Genomic DNA, 24369 nt, shown 5'->3' on the forward strand with positions numbered 1-24369 from the left:
GCGTCAAACCCAAGTTTATAATGGCCGTTACATCTCGCCTCGTGAGGAACGCATATGTTTACATCTTGGGCTGCACTCAGTATGCCATCACTAGGTCGAGTTCGAGCTGCACAGTTGTAGACAGCGCAGCGGGAACGAGCAGCTTAGGCCATCCCATATGCTCTAGAAAGACGTAACTGTTTGTGAAAGACGCACTCAGCGTCTTTTTAAAGACGCCGAGGGCAAATACGTAACCGTTTGGGAAACCGAGAGAAAGACGTAATTGTTTGCGAAAGAGAAAGACGCGCTTGGCGTCTTGTGAAAGACGCACTCTAATACTCTCTGTGGGTGCCATATCGAATCACCCACTGCGCCCCCTGTAGGCGACGAAACTTGCGAATATGGGAGGTACTATAGATCACAAATAACCTGATTTCCAAACGGAATAGATTTGCAATGTGAACGAGATTCGCTCGGACCAATCTGCCATTTCGTGAAGCCTCGTAATGGCTGGACATCTGCTTAGATGGGCTCAGTCGGACTCAACATTTCGCGCTGGTATGACGCTAATTATTTAGTGTGTTCGCTGACTTACTATTGCTATATGGAAGCCCGTTATAGCGGGTTATTGGTCTGAGATGGCATGGTAGCACTGCACTCAATAAGGGATACTGGAATAACATATTTAAGTGTGAATACACTTTATAAGCGACCCCAAACCATCCACCGCCGTCGGCGGCGTCCGCAGTCTTCCCTCTATCTTTAAAAGAAAGAGGACTTGGCGGGCCGCAGCGCGATGCTCTACCGAATAAGCCACGGACGCGACGCTGATAGAGTCCTCCCCCTTCGCTCGCTCCTCCGCTCTCCTCGCTCGCTGCAGCTGCGCGCGCACCCCTCTCTCTCGCGCGCCCGCCTTCTCTCTCAGTCTTCCGTCGAGAGCAGGTCGTGCGATGGATGTCCCGGAGGCAACGCTACCATCTGGATACAAGGCGCGTTACTGACACCGATATCAGCGTCGCCAACGGATTTTAACTTTACTCCCCGTCATAGCATCACCCCGTGCATTCGCACTTAACCATGATCACCTTCGGGGAAATGCTTGTTTTGGTATGCAACACTCACACATCGCAGACAGCGATAGTATATATAAAGGAGTAATCATATATTCAATGGCAAAAACTTTTGAATTTCGTTTCGCCACAATAGTTACTAAATGCCAATTTTTTTCTATATGTCAAGGCTCTGATGGGCTACTCGCATGTATATTATGGAGGGTTTCACGTCCCAAAACCCCGACATGATTATGAGAGACGCCGTCGGGGAGGGTTTTCGGAAATTTCAGCCATCTGGTGTTACTCAACGTACGCTGACATCGCACACTACACGGGTTTATACCATTTCATCTCCATCGAAATGCGACCGCTGTGGCCGGGATCAAACCCGCGACCTTCGGGTCAGCAGCTGAGCACCCTAACCACTGCTCCACAGCGGTGGGCGTTCTTCGTATGAGAGAGAGAGAGAGAGAAAATTTATTGCGGAAAGGCAGGGAGGTTAACCAGAAAACATATCCGGTTTGCTACCCTGCACTGGGGAAAGGGTAAGGGGAAAGGGAGGAAGAGAAGCACAAACACACATACACACACTCGCACACAGTAGTGTCACAATCGTTCAACGAGGCGGGTCGCTCGCAGAAACTTCATCAGCGCCTTCGTTGCTTTCTGGCGTGAAGCTCGATCTTTCCGACATTCCAAGATTGACTGCTCAGAAAATGGCTGGTCGTCGAGGCGAGCAAACACTGCTGAGAGGGACTGTCGCTGAGAGCTGTACTGGGGGCACTGACATAAAATATGTTCAATTGTTTCGTCATTGTCGCAATGATCGCATGTAGCGCTGTCTCTCATTCCGATGCGGCAGGCAAAAGCGTTCGTGAAAGACACCCCAAGCCACATACGGCAGAGAAGGGTCGTCTCGGATCGGGGTAGGCCAGATGGAATAGTAAGTCGTAAGCATGGGTCCAGGCGGTGAAGACGGGTGTGGAGAAAACCGGGCGTATTCCGCATAGACCTTGCGACATCCTGCGCAAGCGTATTAATCTTTGCTGCTGCGTCGCTTCTTGATAGTGGAATAGGTTCCATCACTCCATTTTCGTGAGCATTCTTAGCTGCATTGTCGGCATGCTCGTTACCGATGATGCCGCAATGGCCTGGTAACCACTGAAAAGATATGTCATGTCCTTCGTCTATTAGGTGATGGTACAGTTGTCGTATTTCGAGCGCCAATTGATCTTGAGGTCCACGACGTAGAGTATTGTGTAGACATTGGAGAGCTGGTTTCGAATCAGTAAAAATGCTCCATTTTTGTGGTGTCTCTTGGTCAATCCTGCGGAGTGCGCTGCGGAGTGCCGCGAGCTCCACGGCTGTTGATGTCGTCTTGTGTGACGTTCTGAACTGGATGGTTTCGGCTCTTGCTGGGAAGATCACAGCTCCTGCAGATCCTCCAACAGTTGTCGAGCCATCCGTGTAAAGTTTGACATGATCTTTGTATTCTTCGTGTATCATGAGTAGAATCATCTGCTTTAAAGCTGGCGCCGAGAGCTCCGCCTTCTTGCGAATCCCCGGCACTGTCAAGCGCAGTTTTGGTCGGTCCAAGCACCAAGGAGGTGTTAGTATCCGTTCCGGAGGTGTGTAGACTGTTGGAAGGCACTCACGGAAAGTCAATACTCTCTTACAGAAGGAGGCACTCGGTCGATCTTCTGGAAGCGAAGCTAGGTGGTGGGCAGGGGCGCGAGCAAGGTGTCTAATATGAGCTCTAAGCACCTCCAAAGTAATGTGCACAGTGGCCGGATGATCTTTGGCGATTGCGATGGTTTCCGCTGTTGATGTACAGCGTGGTAATCCAAGACAAACTCTGAGTGCCTGGCCCTGGGCGTTTTCTATTGTGCGTATACTGCTTTTGCAAGCGTTCGTCAGAACCGGCAAGCTATACCGTAGGTACCCCAGAAACAGCGTTTTGTACAAATGCAACATCGCGTGCACTGATGTGCCCCACGTTTTGCCTCCGAGGAACTTGAAAAGTTGTGCGATGGCCGTTAGGCGCTTCTTTAGAGTGGCCACATGGGGACTCCAGCAGAGATTTCGATCGATCGTGACCCCCAAAAACCTGTGGGTCCTGGCGTAGCAGACACTGTGTCCATTGATGGCGATGGGATATGACGTCATTGCCTTCCGCGTGAACGCGACCAGCGCCGATTTCTCAGGAGAAATCTCGAGGCCTTGTTCTCTAAGGTACGCCGATATTGAATTCGCTGCTTTCTGGAGTCTCGCACGTACCTGAGGACGTGTTACACCTGATGTCCAGGCACAAATATCATCTGCATAGAGAGATATCTGCACGGAATCTGGTATGCGTTCAACGAGACCGATCAGAACCAGGTTGAACAGTGTGGGGCTCAATACACCACCTTGAGGAACACCACGGTGTGTATAATGTTCAGAAGTCGGCCCATCATCAGTTTGCATAAACAATGATCTCATATGTAGGTAGCATTGGATCCAGCGGTACACTCGCCCACCCAAACCAACTGACTCGAGGGCGTCAAGTATGGCTTCGTGAGAAACATTGTCATATGCTCCTTTGACATCTAAAAATAGTGCGACAGATAACCGTCTGCTCATTTTCTGGTGTTGTACGTAGGTCACCAGGTCAATGACATTGTCAATGGAGCTCCGAAGACGACGAAAACCGGCCATGGCGTCTGGATATATTCTATGGCGTTCTAGGAACCACTCGAGTCTGGCAAGGATCATTCGCTCCATCAGCTTCCCTACGCAACTAGCCAGCGCTATTGGGCGGTATGATGTCAGCTCTAGAGGCGATTTTCCAGGTTTGAGAAGTGCAACCAACCGGCTTGTTTTCCACTCTCTGGGGACCGTTCCATCTCTCCAAGACTCATTGAATACTTCCAGCAAAGCATTTCGTGCTCGATCACCGAGATTGCATAATAGGCGGTATGATATGCCATCCGGCCCAGGCGATGACGATCGATTGCATGAAGCAAGAGCCACATTCAGTTCTTCCATTGAAAAAGGCAGGTCCAGGTGCGGGTCAAGTGAATGTGGCGTGTAATCAGCAGTAAGGGCTTCTGTGCAATTTGGTGGGCCCGCAATCTTCCTACAAAAATCTTCCGCTACCTCGATATCCCTTCTATTTTGGAAAAGGGCCAAGGCTTTAAACGGAAAACGTTGTTAGGGAAATGTGCGTAGGCCTCGCACGGTTCGCCATATTTGAGAAAGCGGTTTGCGAGGGTCTAGACTCGCGCAAAATTTCGCCCACCGTTGAAACTCCAGTTTGTCTATACGACGCTGGATCTTCTTTTGCATGCGCCTGGCCATCCGTAGATCTTGAATGGATTTTGTGCGTCGATATCTACGCTCCGCACGCCGACGAGTCGCACGGAGTCGCTCTAACTCCATGTCCGTTTCTGAGGGCCTTGAAGAATATGCCAGCGTGCGCACCGCACTCTGCGCTGCTTGTTTGATCGCTTGCTCAATGCCAGAGGTTAAGCCTTTTTCACAAGCGTGTTCAATGTTGGTTGTGAATGCTGAAAGATCGATCCTCCGTACGGTTTTCGGCGGGTGGTCGCTAGCAAAGCCTTCGATGGTGAGATAACTGGGGATGTGATCGCTACCATGTGTCTCGATGTCTAAAAACCACTTAACGCTTGTGGCGAAGCGACGTGACACGAACGTCAAGTCCAAACAGCTGCTGTACGTTGATCCTCGCAGAAATGTAGGGCTCCCATCATTAAGTAGAGACAGTTCATGAGTCGATACAAATGAAGCCAGCCTCCGGCCCGTGGTATTGACTTTTGAACTTCCCCAGATTGGGTGGTGGGCGTTGAAGTCCCCTATAATTATCCACGGATCCGGGACGCTCGAAAGAATGTCATCCAGTCTTTGGCAATCAAAACGGGCTGAGGGAGATAAGTAGACACCTATTAATGTGAAGGTGAGGGTTTTCTGCTTCACAGTCAGGCAAACATATTGGTTCTCATCATGAGGCGACACAGGTTGAATGATGTAGGTAAGCTCCCGACGAATATACACAATGACCTTGCTGCTTTCGTTTCGGGTTTTGGACGGGATTGAGTCGTAGCCAGATAGCCTGATCGGGTTTGATAATTTCGGTTCACATATTACGATGATTGGGAAAAGGTTAGAAGACACGTACTGACGAAAATCGGAAATCCGTGATCTAAGTCCTCTTGCGTTCCACTGGATGACTGATGCTTCTCTGACGTCTTTGCGGAACGATTGTTGATCTCCTGCCATGACTCTACGCGAGGGAGGCGAGGACTGGGCTCAGCGCGTCCAACACCTGTAACCCGCTTCGAGCGGTTGGAGTTCCCAGGCTTCTTAGTATGTCTGCCATGACAGCGACGAGGGATCGTAACATCGGGATGATCTGTCGATCGACCCTTGACACATCCTCAACGGAAGTAGACTCGGTGGAAGGTGTAGGGCGGCGAGGCCTCGCAGGAGGCTCCTTTGCAGGCTGTGTACGCGGAAGCGTAGGCCACTCATCCGCAGCTGTGAGCTTCTCCACTTCTTTTCGCTTCGTGCTTACTACTTCACTCGTGCTCGGAGGAAATGGGTTATGCGCAACACTCTGTCCTACACGCCTCCGTCGGCGACTACGTCGCCGCCGTACCCTTTCAGCAGCCTCTCTGTGGGTTGAATTGTCCCTAACCATTTGTTTGATAATGGCGATTTCCTTCTTAATCCGAGGGCATTCCTTGGATGCAGCATCATGCGGACCATCACAGTTTCTGCACTTCAGACTTGTTGCCCGACATGCGTCTGCAGTGTGCGGCTCAGCGCATCGGGGGCATACTGTGGTGTTTGTACATACACTCTTGATGTGACCAATTTTCATGCAGTTATGGCACTGGAGTGGTTTAGGGACAAATGGTCGAACAGGATGTCGGAAGTGTCCCACTTTGACATGCGACGGAATGGAATCTCCTTTGAACATTATCTTTACACATCGGGTGTTTCCGAGGCGAAGTACATTCGCGATGAGAACTCCTTCGTTCGCTGGTTTTATGAGAGTTGGGAGGTCCGAGTTTGCTATGGCCAAATCAATGTCGTAGATTACTCCCGCCGTGCAGGCACCGTCCATTGGAATAACCGGTCGTACTTTGATGCCTCCCAAATCTGATACTCTGCGAAGCTTGTCTATGGCGCTGGCAGTCATTGTGTCCACAGCTAGAATATTCTTCCGCGTGTTCACCCGGATATCCTTAATGTCGTTTGGTGCTACCCCCTCAAAGTACATAGAGAGAGCTTGCCTGTTTACAAGAGCTTCAGTTCTGCCAGGGGACATTACCGGCTCGCTCAACTAATTGAAAGGTGAATTATTTTAACTTTTCTAGTTACAATCTCGAACGATATCCATCTTAAGATGTCTGCCGCTACAGAAAGAGCAATACTGAAGACAGTGAGCGAATAGCACATTATTTTGATGTTTCAGAATTTCGGACTCATTTCTTGAAAAACCCTGTACTACAAAGAATGTTGCGTTTCTCGCAATGAATTTACGTTTGACACCGAGAGCATGCACTGCCAAACACGTGGATTCACGGCGTTTTATTGGCAGCACCCCGTTTCTTTAATTTCCTGAGAGATGAAATTTGAAAAAAAAATGTCCCGGGTTTGTATGGTGCCAAAACTCCGAAGCATTTCCCCGAGGGTGACCATGGTGGTCAAGTGCGAATGCACGGGGTGATGCTATGAGGGGGAGTAAAGTTAAAATCCGTTGGCATTCGCCACTGAGTTAACGTAAACTCCCCCGTGTGATCACATTGCCATTCCCAGGAACCATTAGACCCTCTCGGAAAATCTTGGTGAGTTTATGCGTATATGTGAGAGTAAATTTGCACTATAATGATGTTTATGTCCGCGGCCCGCTTCGCCCGCTTGCGCTGGGCATCACGGGCCCTTCGCCGCGCTGCCTTGTCTTCAACCGGCGTGACATCTTCAACGACGCGTGCAATGCTCGCATTCGATTGCGTTGTACTCGTTGTTGGAGGCATCGCAGTCGAGGTTGATGCTTGCGATGGATCCATACCTATGACGACTTGCCGATCTCAAGCAAGTAGTGGCTGCGCGCCGCGCGCAATCACGTGGTGTGTGACGTCGCTGCGCCGTTACTACAGACGCTCCTCTCCGCTCCTCGCGCCGTTGCTAGGAGAGAGGAGGAGGCGCACCGCGGACGGCGGATTCAGGGTCGCTCATGAAGTGCATTCGCACTTAAAACACGCGCTGCACGCGATAGTACTTTGGAGATAAGAGCATGAATTACAATCGCTCTATTGCATTCGAGGAGGTTGATCGCATGTACACGTGAGGCCGCGTTGCTTGATTGCATGCATACGTGAGAGTCTCGTTGCTTGGCGCACTCTCGGTCGCCCGAGACGTTCATAAATTAGCGCGGGGGCAACCAGTTCGCCATTGTTGTAAATTTTTTCAACGCCACACACCGCTTTACACGCAAGTTTTAATGTATCGCGCACAGGTAGCCCGAATTAATCTTTTGTTTTCATGCTCTACAACCTGAGTATCCCAGGTGCACGTAAACCTTAACCTGTCCACAGAAACTCAGTACAGACCTGCCACTTGTGTACGCCAGTGTAGGATTAGAAACTATTGTTGCGAAGCGCGCCTCCGAAGACGTTACGAAGAACGCCACAAAATCTCACCGCTGCAACCACTGTTACGAAAGACGGCGACGCCAACACGGTCATGAAGGCCCCACTGCTTCGAACTCAGCCGGAAAGGTCACTAGCCGTTTGGTAGCGTAGGTTTCTCAGCTCGCGACTGCTTCTGCGCAGAGCTGATAGACGAGCGGACGAGATGACGGTGAGTTAACAAGGTTTATGTGCAGCAAAGACATAGAGGCGTTACAAATTTGGCACTGGGGCCGACAGCTTAGAGACCCGAAGAGCCGAGCTCTCCTCTCTAACGCATAGGTCAACTGCTCGTGACGCGCCACAGGGCTTTTTTTATATGCACCGGGTGGATTCTTTGAGTAACCAAATGTCCAACCAGAAGCGCCGCAGGTCGTGAGGTCAGAATCCTACAATGGGGTCTCCGCTGGGCCGCGTCATTCTCATCAAATCTGGAGCCGCTGCGCTGCACGTGGCTGCACCCAAGGACGAGTGACGTCGCCACGCATTGTGTCAGACTCGCCAGACAGGAAGGCGCCGATTGCTTCGACGGGCTCGCTAGCTGAGGGGACTCACTGTGCGTGCGTGGCAGAAAGGCACCGTCGCATGATGACGCCGTTGAGTTGTTCGCGTCAGGCGGGCTCGCGTGCTGGCCTTGACACAGATTGCCTTTTTCAGAGGCATGGGCGTTCGCTGTAGACTCGCAGGCATAACAGCACCCCCGCCGCATGACAATGCGCCGGAAAGACGAGCTGCTTTCACGTGGCTCGGATGTCAGGCGCGCTCGTTCGCCAGGTCCCTCCAGGTTCGCCTCCAGGGCCATGGGGAGAATGCAGCTAGAGACTCCGTTCCGAGAACACATCCCACTCTTGAGGACGGATCCCAGCTCCACTGGCTTGTCGCCACAACTTGTCGGCCAGCTTCGCTCGTCTCTTCTGACGATCTTAGGTCTCAGCACTTGTCGATGGTTCTGCAACTTGTCAAGAACGGTTCGACAACAGACAACACACGACACAAGCAAGTGCCCTCGGTCACCCGACAGAACACCAGACAAAGTATAGAACATATACCTTGCTACGTGTCTATCTGAATTCCGTTCCCTCTACATCAAGAGTCACGTGTGGGACACAAGACTCTTAAAATGAGAACTCAAATTTTTACACGTACAACAACGTAACGAAATAGAATACAACATAACGTTGGCTCCTTGAGCTCACTCTGGACGAGAGCGCTCAGCTAAGGTCGTGATGAGGTCAAAATTTTGCCCATAATCGCCAGCGAGAAACCGAAAGGTGGAGAAGGGACTAACTAAATTCACGGCTCCATGCGTCTGCATTAGCGTTTAGCTTTCCTTTTTTGTAGCGAACGTCAAAGTTGTGCTGTTGGACTATCATGCTCCGCCTCAGTAACCGGCCACTTTTAGGCGACGATACCTATGCGGTACCAACAGCTCCTCATGCTTGCGACGTGGCACAGGGGAGCAACGATACGGCTTGCTAGGGATTGGCTCCTCGCAAGTTAGCTCGATATCGTGTTCGATCACCATCGTGTTTCTAGGACGGTCCGAAAACACGTCTTCAAACTCGGAAATAATCCTTCTCAGGTCCTCCTTCTGGACTTCACTTAACCTAGGCTCTAGGTTCAACTGCTCCAAGATTACTTCCGATCCCACTTCGATTACGTCACTAGTGGTCAAAATTTCTGCTCCCTCTTCCTCTGAAGCATTCAAAAGCAGGTTTACGACTGCTTGACGTTGAACGTATGGTTTCCTCAAATTACTGTGGTAAATGTTGTTCGGCCGCCTTCCTAATTTCACTTCATAATTGGCATCAGAACGCTTCATAGGTGCCTTCCGCTTGTCCACGGATTTCCCCGCTCTCTGACAAGTGTCGCATGAGCGTACAAAGTCTTCGATATCCTTCCAGCATTTGGCCAATAAAACTCAAGGGAAACTCTAGCCTTGGTCTTTTTAATGCCGAGATGCCCTGCCCATGCATTTTCATGCGCCAGTTCCAATAGTTGGCGACGATACTTTTGTAGCACCAAGAGCTGCTCATACTTGCGACCTTGCTTATTTGTGTAGCTCCGATACAGGAGCCCTGCTTTCTCAAAAAAAGAAACATTCTTTTTCTTTTTTCCCAAGTTTACGCTTTCCATTAGCGCTTTTATCGAGAGGTTCTCGCGCTGCTCTCGAAGGAGCGTTTCTCGATCAACTCTCGACAGCTCGCTCCAACTTTCCGCTACAGGCGAGAGCATTGCACCCCTCTCGCTCTGACTCAATGGCGCCATGTCGTCTCCCCCTGCTACGGAAACTGCGCCGGTCGCTTCGGCGACGGGCCGCTCGAGTGACTGCTCACATGACTCACACGGAGAATTTCCTCTCTGAGGTTCTGTCAACTCCCCGCCAAGGTCACTTGATGGTTTACCGGATTGAACAAGGTCAAGCTCCTGCGAAAGCTTCCGCGCTTGCGATCACGTGAGGGGCCATGTACTCTAAGATGAAGAAGAACGATTTACCCTGCTCTTTGAGAAGCTGCTCTGAGTTGTTAGAGAAAAGATAAGGAAAACGATCGGGAAGCGCAGCAGACACAGCCGCTTCGGTGCGAAGCTTACCGAACGGGCCTTCAATGACAACCGTAGCGATTGGTAAGCAAACACTCTGCTCCTTGGCGACTTGCCTGATCCACGCGCATTCTCCTGTAATGTCATCCGGAGACACCAATGAAGGATGGATAACGTCCATGGTTGCCGCTGAGTCACGAAGTGCTTGACACGTTTTCCCATTCACACTAATTTCTTGGATATACGGCTCTATCAACCGCATGTTCTTTTCCGACTCCTGGATTGTTGCAAAAGCAAACTTTTGCTTACAGTTTATCGCGATGTGCCCTTCCTTTTTGCAGTTGTAGCAGATTAGCGGCTTCCGTGATTCAAACGCCCGTGTGGTATCAGTGAGTTGTTTATGGACCTCACTCGATTTCTCCGCTTCCGTTTGCCCTTCCCCTACAGTGTCCTTCGTAAGAGACGGGTCCTTCTTGAAATTACGGTGCGGAGGAGGTTTCCATTGATCAGGTTTCTTTGAAAAGCCCTTTTTCCTTTCATCTTTTTCAACGCGCACTGCCCGGCTATGCAACTTTCGGCGAGTATAATACTCCTCAGCTAACTCTGCTGCCTTGTTTAGCTGTACTTGACCAAGTTTTTCCTGCAGCCAAAGCTTGACATCCTCCTCGATGCAGTGGTAGAATTGCTCCAATGCAATGCATTCTACCACTTTATCGCGGTCGTCATAAACACCTTCGCCCTTGAGCCATTCAATTAAATCGGCTTTAAGACGAAACGCGAAGTCAACGTATGACTCATTCCCCTTTTTAGCATACCGGAACCTTTGCCTGAAAGCCTCGGGTGACAACTTATAACGCCTCAAGAGCACTTCCTTAACCTCGTCATAGCTCTCAAACGCTTCCCTCGACAAGCAAGTCATCGCGTCGGACACTTCGCCGGGAAGAAGAGCTAACAGGTTCCGAGCTTAAAGAGACCGCTCTAAAGCGTTTCCCTCACAGACGTGTTCAAACTAAGGTCCCTAGATGAAACAAGTTTCCAAGGTAGCGACACCTTTCCCTTTCCTCTTCGCCTATGTTCCTGAAGCGCCCCCTAGAAGGTTTAAAACTTTCATCCAAAAGCGAATGTTTGGGTTACGTTGCTACGGTGAATAGATGTAAATGAAACAAAATGGAACGAAATAAGACGTAGAATAAACAATTACCTTTATGAACATAAACGGCACAACACAAGAGCAAGCGGGATGTGCGTTACTCAACCGGCAACGTTGTGCAGTTCTATACTTTACACCACTAGCCATGGCGTCTCGCGTAGTACATTTTATTTCCACGGCCGCGGTATTTCGTCCAGTTCTAACTAGTCCACTTCTCCGATTGTGTTTTGTTCGTGCTGTGACACAGTGAACGTGCTTCTTGCTGGATCCTGTAAGTGGCCACAGGGCGTGACGTTGTGACGATTGATTACAACCGGCTTGTGCACACGCAAGAAAAAAAGAAAGTACGACCAGACTGGTACGAACACTCGTCCAGCAGCACTGCGATGGTGTTTTTTTTTAAATGTGCACATTTGGACAATCGTGATGCCAAGTGATTCTGATGCGGTGCTGGGAACTTCCTGAAAAGTGAGAGTTCTACTGGTGAGGTGTCTCGAAGCAGCGCGTTTCGGGTCAAGCGGGAAATGGTCAAGAGTGAAATGTTTCTGAAGGTGCGTTGATTACAACCTACAGCTGCTCTGTATACGTGCATACCCCCATGTATTTGTACCAACTGGCATGCACTAGACACGCATTAGACGCGCGCCAGGCGTTTCAATAAAAACCGACAAGTGAACTTGCTTCGCAGATCCGCGTCGACATACGTTGACGGAGTTGCACGAAAGCATTCGCGTGAAATGGTTCATAGTTGCACTTCTTGATGTGCTTCATCTCGGAAAGCACGAGGTAAGTTGAAGAGAGCGAAACCATTTTCTGTTGTTTACGGCAACGCAGCATTGCTGAAAAACGCAGATGTTGCATTGAACGAGCATGGCGAAACAATCTTGGTCGACTTAGCGCACACCGAAACGCTCCTCCTCTTCAGTTTATGTTCTGGCTACGATTTTGTCTTTGGTCACGGCGAGAATCCGGCTGGAGCCATATGCGCATGCGTACTCGCTTTGAACCTTTTGCATAATAATAAATAACACCACCAGCCATTTCCAAGATCACGTGCAAGTAATGCACCAATCACAGACGCGGATGGCAGAGAAAAAGAGGAGTAATCGAGAGAGTGAGGAGGACGGCTCAAGAACAATGAGTGACGCTACCTTGTTTCATCTAGGGACCTTAGTTCAAACTTGACGAGATACTTCGTCATGTCCTCGCCTACTACGAACGGTGGCAGTTGGTCCCGAATTCTATAACCACTGACCTGAACTGTCGGAGAAGCTACGCTAGGCGCCTGCGAACACTGTAGGATTGCCAATTCTATTCGTTTCAACTCAAGACGCTCCTGTCTTTCGGCCTCCTCACGGCGTTCTCGCCTTTCAGCTTCTTCACGTTCGCGAACCTCTCGCCTTTCAGCTTCTTCACGTTCGCGAACTTTTCGCATTTCAGCTTCTTCACGTTCGCAAGCTTTTCGCCTTTCAGCTTCTTCACGTTCGCGAGCTTCTCGCCTTTCGGCCTCCTCGTGGCCTGCTTTGATATGCGCCTAGGCCTCATCGACTTCCTCAGCCGACACTCCTTCATCCTTCATGATCTCAAGGATCGCTCGCTTTCGTTTCGCACGGACCTAAGTAATGCCGACTTCCTCACAAATTTCGATGAGTTCCTTCACTTTAATGTTTTCCATCGTTCACACTAGCCTCTTGCTGATTGCCCCTGTAAAGAATCTACTTGCCATACCCACTATAAGTCTACTAGCAAGACGCACAAGCAATTTTAACACTGCCGTGTTTACACCCTCCACATTACCTTTGGTTTCAAAGCGCCCTGACTTTGCTTGTGTCACGGACGGCCATTTTTGGTGACACCGCGTCACGGCAATTAACGAGCGCCGTACTCCCCCACTGACCGTGGGAGCGGCGGGCGCATGAAAGGGAGCCGAGAATTGCAGAATGGGGTGCTCTTCTTAGAACGTCGCCGCCGCCGGTTAATCCTTTTGTAACTGTGGCGGCGTCTGCAAGGTCTTAGAAGGCCGCGGTATACCCCGAACAAGGATTAGACTACGAGACGCACCAGCTGAGAGCCAAACGTTTGACCGTTCCCACGGGGAAAAGCGGGGGAAACGCTCTGGTGGGCAAGCCGTATGACAACAACCCGACAGGTTGTCACTCTCGCTAGTTGAGGGCCCTCTCCCAATTAAAAAGGGGTGGGGTCAAAATATTTTTGGGGCGGAGTTTCCATCAATTAAACGCGCATGATTGAACCCATGTAGAGGTCTCTTGTCCCCAAGGAAGAGAGCGAGGAGACACGAGGGGGATTTAAGCGCAGGATTTTGCCCTGCTAGGCAGACTAGTCGCTGACCAAGATGGTGTAGAAACAGATCAACAAGCATCTCTTCTAGAAGTTTTTAGTGTGGCTCTGTATCGGCTGGCCACCTAAACTTAGCCGTTCGTCTAGTTGTGACGCGACAGTAACGTCTGCAACGTAGACATCGGGACTTCGCCTCGAGTTAGCTCAACCTGCTCGAAGTCACCTTCAAGCACTAGCCTCCCGGAGCCACCAGCGTTGCAACACCGCCGACATCGCAGTCGTGCCAAAACTCTCTTCGACTTCTCGCATCCGATCGTCGGGGACACAACGCTGCCGGTCATCACACGTATGCCTTCACCTGTTTATATCTTCGAACTTTCTACTCTGTAGTTCTATTGTTGTTAGTTTGTGTAGCTTGTAATAGTTCTCTCGCGTAAGCTTATTTAGTGTTTTATATGTATTTTTCAGTTGTATCAAGTGTTGATCTATTTTGTTACTTGTATTGAAGTGCTGTATTAGATCCTGTGTGCTGCACTATCACTAGAGTAAAGTTTGTTTTGTTTTCTCACGTCTCTTATCTCTTCGCCGTCTCTGCTTGCGTACGGAACGAACCAACCTGCTGTCATTCCCGTCGCCGACTTCGCGCTGGCGACGCTAGAGTGGCAGCTTGTAACAGCTTGAAACGATCAAAGCTCAGTCTAATGCTTCACACAGGCCTTCTCTAAACTACTTCAACCCGAGCTAGAGTAGTCTGGTGAACTGAGGGGAAAACATCAGGCACTCACCGCATCGATGTCGCTGACGCCGGCCGATCCCGCAGCTGTCAACCACTGTTGCGAAGCGCTCCTCCGAAGACGTTACGAAGAACGCCACGAAATCTCACCGCTGCAACCACTGTTACGAAAGACGGCGACGCCAACATGGTCACAAAGGCGTCACTGCTTCGAACTCAGCCGGGAAGGTCACCAGCCGGTTGGTAGCGTAGGTTTCTCAGCTCGCGACTGCTTCTGCGCAGAGGACGAGACGACGGTGAGTTAACAAGGTATATGTACAGCAAAGACATAAAGGCGTTACAAATTCGGCACTGGGGCCGGCAGCTTAGAGACCCGAAGAGCCGAGCTCTTCTCTCTAACGCATAGGTCAACTGCTCGCGACGCGCCGCAGGGCTTTTTTTATATCCACCGGGTGGATTCTTTGAGTAACCAAATGTCCAACCAGAATCGCCGCTGGTCGTGAGGTCAGAATCCTACAATGGGGTCTCCGCTGGGCCGCGTCATTCTCATCAAATCTGGAGGAGTTGCGCTGCACGTGGCTGCACCCAAGGACGATTGACGTAGCCACGCATTTCGTCAGACTCGCCAGACAAGAAGGCGCCGAATGCTTTGACAGGCTCGCTGGCTGAGGTGACTCACTCTGCGTGCCCGGCAGAAAGGCACCGTCGTGTGATGACGCCGTTGAGTTGTTCGCGTCAGGCGGGCTCGCTTGCTGGCCTTGACACAGATTGCCTTTTTCAGAAACATGGGCGTTCGCTGTGGACTCGAAGACATAACACTATGCAATGAATACTACCCACGTGTGATTAGCGTGTCATTTCGATTGTCAACTATGGCTACCTACTAAACTTCTTGCTTTGATTTTGTCTCATACGTTGTATAGCGGCACTGCCTCGCCTTTCTACACAATTTTTCGCTATACAAAACGCGCCAAACCACGTGCAGGTAGAAACAATGATTCTGCTTAGATTGAATTGTCCTGTGCGGGTGACCTTGGAGTAAGTCGAAAGCATCATCGAGCAACCATGACCGCTCACTACGCCACCTATAGACTACTGCCGAGTGACTTGTTGGGAGAGTTGGTTTATTCTTAACGAGCTTTCGTGTCATGAGCTCGTTAACTATAGACTACTTTACCTAAGACTTGCGGGCGGCCGCCGTTACGGGCTCTTCAGCCGAAGTTTTCTGTCTTCTTGCTTTTGCATATTTCAACGTGAATAAATAAGGCCATGAAACAACGTATACCCAACCATTTTTATGGGCATGCATCTACCGTAGCACAGTTACTTTAGTTGTTATAGTTCTGAGCCCAAAAGTAAACAGCCGAATATGGCAGCACTGAAACCCACCCGTGAAATAGTCTATAGAATGGCATATCAGAACCTGCAAGAACATGCCCAGCGCTCCACTTTGGCGAAAGCATCCATAGCATGCAGTCGTACTGCCTGTAATAAAACCGTTAGTTTTTCATTCGCTGTCTTCTTTTAAGGTTGCAACTTTTACGAACGCATCAGTGATCTTGTTATCGCGTGGACTACCCATTTTGACGACAGCCGCACGACAGTATGTACTTTGTACAGTTATAGATGTCCACGTGTATATTCGTACTGAGTTGAAATCGACAGGAGCCTTTTTTTATTATTCCGTACACCCAGTGGGCTTTACTAGGTGTGCAACATTCATTTTTTATAATAGCTGACGGTCTCGAAAAATAGGTGGTTTTCAAACAAATGAAGACACGCATACCAAGTGAACGAGAGAGCAATGGCAGTCCAGCTCACTCAACTCTGTCAACGACTTCGATTTATAACTTTTATTTTCGGGCTTACTTTGCGCCGCTTTTTATTTACCCGGTCACTCTGCCCTTGCCTTTTTTCCAAGCCGTGTTTATAGGGCTATATTGAGCCGACATATATATAAGATTGATGGTTCTCTCATCTATAGCCGTTAACGCTTCTCTACAAGCGGTGGTCGATGCCTCTTCTCGCTGTCATATTACTCGACCAACAAGTGCGGCGACCGCGCTCAGCTCGAATACGAGTCACTGTGCTGGTCTCTGTCTTAGCTCACGTCCCTTGGAACCTTCGGCATTCCGGACGCCACAGTCTTCGCGAAGCGCCGTGATGCATGAGGTAATGCCGAGACGAGTCTCCGCGCAAAAGCTTCGGTGTTAACGCGCGATGCAGACAGCCCCACGAAGAGGGCCGCTAGCCAAGATGGAGAGTGTCATCGCTCATCCTGGAAGAAATCGATTCGAAGCGTGGTCCACTGCTGCAGTGGTTCCCACGAAATAAAAAAAGTATTCTGTCACAAAATTTTATGTCATTTTGTTTATAGCCAGGGATCACGACACCGCCGATGTTACACCTGTTTATTTATATATGGATTAACGTCCCTAGCGCACTCCCGTCTTCCTTCTCTTTCTCTCCTGTCTGGCATTTCGCTATATGCATAATTGAAAAATGTTCACTTAACAAACATCGATAAGATGAAAAATAATTGTGGCGGAGGAAACATCGCGTAGTCGAATATAATACGACTTCGTCATATTCTAAACTGCATCCAATGCAACTCGGTTATGTAGTTTCGATTAACAGGTGTTTATCAGCCAGATTTCATGGGTCAAGTAACTACACCGTGTGTTATTCCTCTATTAGAGCTAAACCCTCTTCGTAACCCTGAACGTTTCTTCTTCGTAAGTAAGTACCAGTTAGATGCAGCTGTTATATGTATACCTTCCTCTAGAGGGATAAGGGTAAATTTCGATTCGCGATTGGGGAACACCTACCAAATGCGATCCACCCCATTTTATTGCGATGGCACTTGTGTGTACAGTCTCGGCTGGTTTTTGCCGTTGCCAAAGCTGCCGTGATGCACCGTATATGTAGACGTATCTATATATAAGAAAACTCAAGAAAGAAAAAAGCCGCCTGTGCTCGGGATCCTGCTCGTCGATATGCGCCAACGCACGCTTATCTCCCACACGTACTTTGCCCCGCGCATGGGGGTGATAGGGGGGGGGGGGTCGATGCTTGTGTGCTAGCGCTTATCATTCGATAGAGAGAATCATATGCCTTGGCCTTTCACCGGAATGATTGCGTTAGTTGCGTGAGCCACAAAGGTCAAATTCGTTCGCTGGGCAGGCCCCGTTTGCGAAGTGAAAAAAGCACGCTTTTCAAACACTGTGAAGTAACAACTGCGGCACTCGTTGGTTCGCACTCATATCTGTACCTGTGATTACGTTTCGTGCATCGTTTTTATTTAAACAGCGCGTTAAGCGTTGAGTCGTAAACGTAGTTAGTCAGCTCTCGTCCTGTGTGTGTTGTTTTCGTGCGTTATTTATGCGTGAGCAGCGTGCTGCACGTTTTGATCTGCTAGCCGTTCTTAGCAATTATTTTAAGTTGCTATCGCATTCATTGATTCGCCGTTGTGGTGAAACTGTGACTTTTTTATTCTACCAGTTACTTGAATTCCCATGTTCATGTTCCGTGGTCACGACCTGTCTTGTATATACATTTTCTTTTACTACTTCCAATGCCTCGCTACCTACAGCAAATCTCTGTTCTCCTCCAAGAGTGTTGAGCGTAACTATACTTTTCTTCATATTATCAACTTCGAATTCAAGATGTCGTAGCTAGCCAAGAGAGAAAAATGATGTGCTTAACTTCAAGGGACGATATTTGGGCAGAGTTGGTCAGGTGACAAGCCAGTGTTAACGGTATCTCAGGCGAAATTAAGAATAAATAGGTGGAGCAGTGTTCATAGCCCGAAGCTCGGATAACCGCTGGTCATCAAAGGCAACTGACTGAATTCCAAAAGGAGACGAACTCGCCAAGCGGGAGACGGAAGGTTAGGAGGGAAGATGAGATTAACAAGCTGGCGGAAATCACAGGGCTGAAGCGATCATAGGGCCGGGTCGATTGGTGAAGTATAGAGAGGCCTTTGCACTAATAGGCGTAGTGAGGAATATTAATATTATTATTATTAGTAGTAGTAGTAGTAGTAGTAGTAGTAGTAGTTTATTATTATTTTTATTGTCATCAGTGTGCGGAGACACTATTAGGTAGCAGATCACGGTACGCTTTCCTCAAAAGTCATACCTTGAAGTCACCATCTCCCAATCGTTCGACGAAAAACTGGATTCTGAGGTCGTTATCATGAGCGGCGGGCTTTCAAACGACAGTAATCAGGAAGACTTGTGGAAAAAGAAAAAACAAGACAACGTTCATACACATATATCGTAAAGATTACATAACCAGCATTATGGGTGAAACGAAGGTACTTCTCGCCTGTATCGTTTAGATGGGATGTCGCACCAGAATAAAGTTAAGCAAAGTGTGCCACATCAAGTGCTTGATTAAAATGTATAAAAACTGAGAAGAAATGTATTGAAGGCTATGGAAAATGCATTAGTTTACAACTAAATGCAGGTTCTTTCAAAACCAGCGTCTTTTAATGTACATTTTTCTATACTGCAGCTGCTATGAATATTTCTCCTCTTTTGAGTTTTACATTGTGTTGTATAAAGAGGGAAAATTGAGCTAAACGCCTATTTACTTTCTATAAATGCAGATTTTGCTGGAGCTCTCTGACGCCGAACTGGAAGCTGGACTGGGCATCACTAACGTCATGCACAGGAGGAAGCTGCGGCTTGCCATCGAAGAGCACAGGGAACCCTCAATATGGTGAGTTGCAGGAGGTACATGCTTTACAGGTGCTAGGCTGTGGCACCTCTCTCCTCATTAAGAATACGTTGCCGTGGGGGACTAAACGCTCTTGAAGAGCGAAGCTCTTAAGCTCGAGGTAAAACGTCGTGTGTCCGCAGAAAACAATCCACTTCGTTACTTATCAATAACCAAGCCGCAGCTGCCCACCAACTGGGTTTAACCTCGCCTAGCCGCGAATGCACCTCTGCATGCGGGTTAAACCATCTATGTCTGAAGAAGAGAAGATCCGAGACATTATCACGGGTATCGAGGATTGTGCATTCCAAATGTTGCTGGTGAAAACCTGGACCTCTGTGGCAGACCTCGTAAGACTGTCCCAGAACTTTGATTAATTGTGCCGTGAGGGTTTCATCGCCCGGCAAAATGTCCCACCACCAGATTCAATCTCGACCGTCGCAGTGGCGAGCGGCAACGTTCGTCTGACCAGATCGAGGACTTCATCAGAAAGGAAGTGGCCCGACAGCTCTCCGTGCTGCATCATAGTGACTGGCCCACCACAAACCTGCATCAGACGCTGCAGCAGGCCATACGCACGGAAATTTGTGATACCCTCCCTGCAGTTCCGGCCACTTACCCGTGCACTTCCATGCCGCCTGACCTCTCGAAAGCCGGCTACGCACTACCTGCTCCAACTTCACCTCTCAGCTGCGCAGCTGTGGTCGTGCGGCCACTCACACACGAGGAAAACTGACGTGTGGTGTGCCTCCGACCAACGACCTCCCTGCTACCATTGTGGAGAAGCTGGCCACACCTACTACCACTGCAGTACCGCCAGATGGAACTTCGTGGTTTCACCATAGACACGCCGCGTGCGTCCACAGCCATGTGAGAGGCCACACGACATCGCTGACTACCTCGCAGTAGTGCAGTTGATGCCCTGAAGCTCTTCCCGTACGCTGTCACCTAGCCGCTGTACACTGGCCCAACCCGGACCGGTCGCCTTGCCCGTACTCGTAAAAGTAACGGCAGCAAGCGATAGAGGAGCGGTTGCTGTACGATGAACTGCCGAAGATCCTCCACCGTTGAAGACGATGCTGCGACGAAACCTCAAGACTCTGCCGTTGCCCGGGCGCAGCTGCAACGTCAAAACATCGCGGCCAGAACAAGACTTGAAGACGCAATGTGTAAGCAGCGGGAAAAGTGACGTAGCTGTGATCCGACGCCGCGATTAAACCGTAAGGTAAGACGACGAACAAGCCACGTCGATGTTCTAATCGACGCCCGGAAGTTACCGCTCTTGTCGACACTGGGGCTGACTATTCCGTCAGCAGTGGGCCATTCGCCACCAAGCTGGAAAAAGTAAAGACTGTCTGAAATGGACCCGAAATCCGCACAGCTGGAGGCAACCCGATAACGCCGGATGGAAGATATCCTGCGAGCTTTGTCATTCTACAACATTACTCCAGGAATGTCATACTTGGGACAGACTTCCTAAGTCAACGCGGCGCTATTATTGACTGAGTGAATAACGCTATGCACAGAAAAAGGAGTGCCACCGCACACACTGTAAAAAAAGCATGCCTTGAATGTGCCGAAAGACCAAATCACCACTCCTACCCGCTCCAGCATTTCCATTTCCGAGGGCACTCAAGATCAACACACCTGCAAAGGCGTTGTTGAAGGTGACCTGCAGCACCTGTTCATAAACCACGAAATTCACGTCGCCAGAGGAATAGCCAAGCTTTGTGACAGTAACGCAAGAGTGACGCTCATAAACTTTACAACAAGTACAAGCACGTGATCAAACGCATGACGGTTGCCAACATCGAGAATATACTGGAAGCTAGCAACGCTTTCGCCTTCACCAACTCTAGCGAATCTACTCTTACGATTCAAACCTTTCAACCAGCTTTCAACTTTAATCCGAGCCTTTCGACGCATAAACAAGGGCAGCTTTGAAACCTGCTCCTGAAATACAAGAACTGCTGTTCGTCATCGTCGAGAATTCAAGAGACCGCCGTCGCTAAAAAACGAATCGCAACAGAAGAAAATGCCAGGCCACTCCATCAGAGCCCGTATAGGGTTTCGATGCGAGAGCACGAGGCCATAAATAAACAAATCGACGAATAGCTATACGGCATCATCCAGCCTTCAAAAGAGTTCGTTGGCGTCACCGGTGGTGTTAAGAAGGATGGAACTCTAAGCTCCTGCGTCGACTATTGCCGCCTGAACAAAATCATGAAGAAGGGCGTGTACATGCTCGCACGGATATACAATATCCTAGGTCGACTCCAGAATGCGAGGTACTTTTCTTCGATGGACCTCAAGACCAGCTATTGGCAAATTGAAGTTGACGAGAGAGAGAGAAAGATGATTGTTTTCACAACACCGGGCGGCCTGTTCGAGTTCATGGTCACACCTTAGAAGAACCGAGCGTTGACCTAGTTGGTAATTCATTGTGGAAGGCATTTGGCACAAACAAAAAAAAACGAACAACAAGAAAGAGAGCGCAGACCGGCGCTTTCTTTCTGCGCCTGTCTGTGTTTCCTTCCTTCTTGTCTTTTTTTTACGAAAAGGCCATCCACTAGGGCGTGCCCATTAGTCTTTTCTCGGCGCCTTAGACTTTCATATGAGTCATGAATACAATTATGGCTGGCTTGAAGTAACAGACTAGCCTCATTTACTTGGATGACGTCGTTGCGCTTTCCTCAAAATTCGACGAACACCTCCAGCGCCTTGAATCCACACTTAAAACAGCTACGAGCTACTGTTTTAGGTCATGTGATCAGCCAGACTGTAGTACGCCCGGACCCACACCCAGAAAACGTATCACTTATGTAGCGACCTGTAGTCTAGATGTGGTTACATACTGTTACTATGGCTACGGAGGAGGGAACGACCCACGGCCTATAAGGAACTCCGCCGCTAGTACCGGCCGAGACTGACAGCGACGGAAGACACCACCAACTAGGTCAGCTGGACTTCTGAAGCCCATCGAGCCACCTCGCTGGCCGTTGCAGGAAATCTGCATGGGCGGACTGGAGCCGTTTTCGACGTCGCCTTTCGAAAACCAATTAATTGTCGTAGCTATTGACTAACGCACCCGCTACGCCGAGACAAGTGCGCTGCCCAAAGGCACTAGCTGCCGCCGAGGTATAAGAGTTCTTCCGCAGTCGGCAAGTTTTCCGACTGCTGTTGTTCTATGAATTCTCGCCGACATAAAAATATTCTCAAGCGCACCGCAGCAAGAATATCCCTGCCCGATACACTTCAGCCGCGTGTGTCATCGCTGCCGCATAAAATCAGGAAAAGCATAGAAGCCATCCTTTCGTCCGCTGATGCTTTAATGAACCGTGCTCATTCACAAAGAAACACATGGTCGCTGACCGAGTGACACCTTTGGTTCACGCGAGTATAACAAAATTGTTTGGATGCGTCTTAGATTTGTACAGTTATATCCACATTGGCAACTGTGAAAAACTCTTCGCTTATGGCAGTTCTCTCCACAACGTTAACGTGCATGCTTTGGGACAAACATGCTCGACATGCTTCAACACAAAGCTTACTCCAATAAATGCTGTGCCGTACATTGTATATGACAAACGCATGAGAGTTCTGATTATTTTTGCTGGTTGAGCCGCTCCAAAACATAACCAATGGAGTGGCGTCGAAGGCAAGTTCTCCCGTTTTACAGCCACGGCTAACGTTGTTGCAACAATTTTCATAAGAAAATTGAAAAAAGAAGAACGTAGCTAATCTTTCTTGTGTTTTCCCTCGCAAATAACAATAGCTGCTCATCGGTACAACCAAGAAGGTTCGACTTCCTTGGGTACACCGTATTTTCTTTGCACGATAAAAAAAAAGCGAGCACGCCAGCGAGAACACAACAGCAACTGCGATAGCTGCAGCGGTTTTCGCCTACTATGCGCATACCGCCCGAAGCCAAACGCCCGACGGCAGCGCCACCGCATTTTCGTGACGCAAGCCTGGTGGAATTCGTCTATAGAGTCCTGGTTTGAAGAGCCATACCTTCAAACGAATAAATAAAACCTGAAATCTGTGTGTCTGTGTGAATTGTGAAGAAAAAGTCGCAGTTTCGCTAAAAGGGTGAAGCAATGAATGCGATAGCAACATATTCGATTGTCTTACGAAGCAAGGCTAGGATTTTTAGGAGCAATAATATTTGTAGTAAACATGCGCTTGCTAAGTAACCATGTTTCCTGCGGCGCGGCCACATGTAGATGACCACAACAAGGCTCGTGCGTAATGACGGCGTTGAGATACGAATTGAGACTGGCAGTCAACTCATTTAGATCCGATTTCACGTAGCTCTACAATGTGCTTGTGTAAGAGAACAAGGCCTCCCCAGCTATAAATTTCGGCACTGTTTCTTTTTGTTGAGAGCGCAGCCCGTAGAAGTTCCCGCCTGCTGTGGGGGCACCAGCCGCGCGCTGATTGTTGCCGTAATAGCGCGGTAACCATAAGTGCCCCCCCCCCCTTGTTCGCTGGCGAAATAAGCCCGCGCGCAGACGAGCCCAGCGGGAAAAGACAATGGGCGATGTTCGGTCTGCAGAAAGAGGAGGCTAGTGCACCATTCTCTCTCTCTCTCTCTCTCTCTTTATATATATATATATATATATATATATATATATATATATATATATATATATATATATATATGGGGGGCGGGGGAGAGAAGTGTGCTCGTTTTTCTGTATGTGACTCAATATTATTGAGATCTAATAGACAATACTGCAAAGGATAGTATAGAGAAAGTTATTAGACCAAATTTTGATGTAAATCCGGAGGGCGACCGGGACGGTGACCCATTGCTTTAAGATGTCGAAGGCGCGCTTGCTCTGGGCCCGGGCACGACAAGAGCAAGTGTGTCACATCCATGGTAGTTATGGGAGCGTCATAAAAGAGGTAGGTGGTTCCATACGCTGCGCGGTACGGTTGCGGCCAGTGAGTGGTCACTGCCGGCGTCAGAGCAACCCCAATACGAAGTCTCCGAAGCGCGACCTTCTCTAAGCGGGTAAGCCCACCATGGAGGTCGGAAGCATGCAGTGTATGAGTGCTCGGCTGGTGCGTCGGAACGTTCTTTTTGGTGCAGCAGTTTTGCGCGGTTCACCGCATACTTTAAACCAAGTCATACACAAGTCGTCATTGCCACAGTCATTTCACTTAAAGGCCCACTCACCAGACTCCCTAAAA

At 49.2% G+C, this 24369-nt stretch overlaps 1 protein-coding gene across 6 annotated transcripts in view; it reads left to right on the plus strand.

Annotated features, from left to right (window-relative positions):
- The window catches only part of LOC119172198 (kazrin), a 262749-nt gene that overhangs the window by 207072 nt on the left and 31308 nt on the right, over positions 1 to 24369 (plus strand). For all 6 annotated transcript variants that reach the window (XR_012894322.1, XR_012894323.1, XM_075890024.1 and 3 more), the window contains exon 10: positions 19061 to 19173. Coding sequence is in view for 4 of the 6 variants with exons in the window: in XM_075890024.1 (XP_075746139.1) it covers positions 19061 to 19173 (113 nt within the window). In the remaining 2 variants the exon portion in view is untranslated. The remainder of the gene's footprint in view (positions 1 to 19060; positions 19174 to 24369) is intronic.

Source organism: Rhipicephalus microplus, chromosome 3 (genome assembly GCF_043290135.1).
Source record: "Rhipicephalus microplus isolate Deutch F79 chromosome 3, USDA_Rmic, whole genome shotgun sequence".
In the NCBI taxonomy this organism is placed as follows: Eukaryota; Metazoa; Arthropoda; class Arachnida; order Ixodida; family Ixodidae; genus Rhipicephalus; species Rhipicephalus microplus.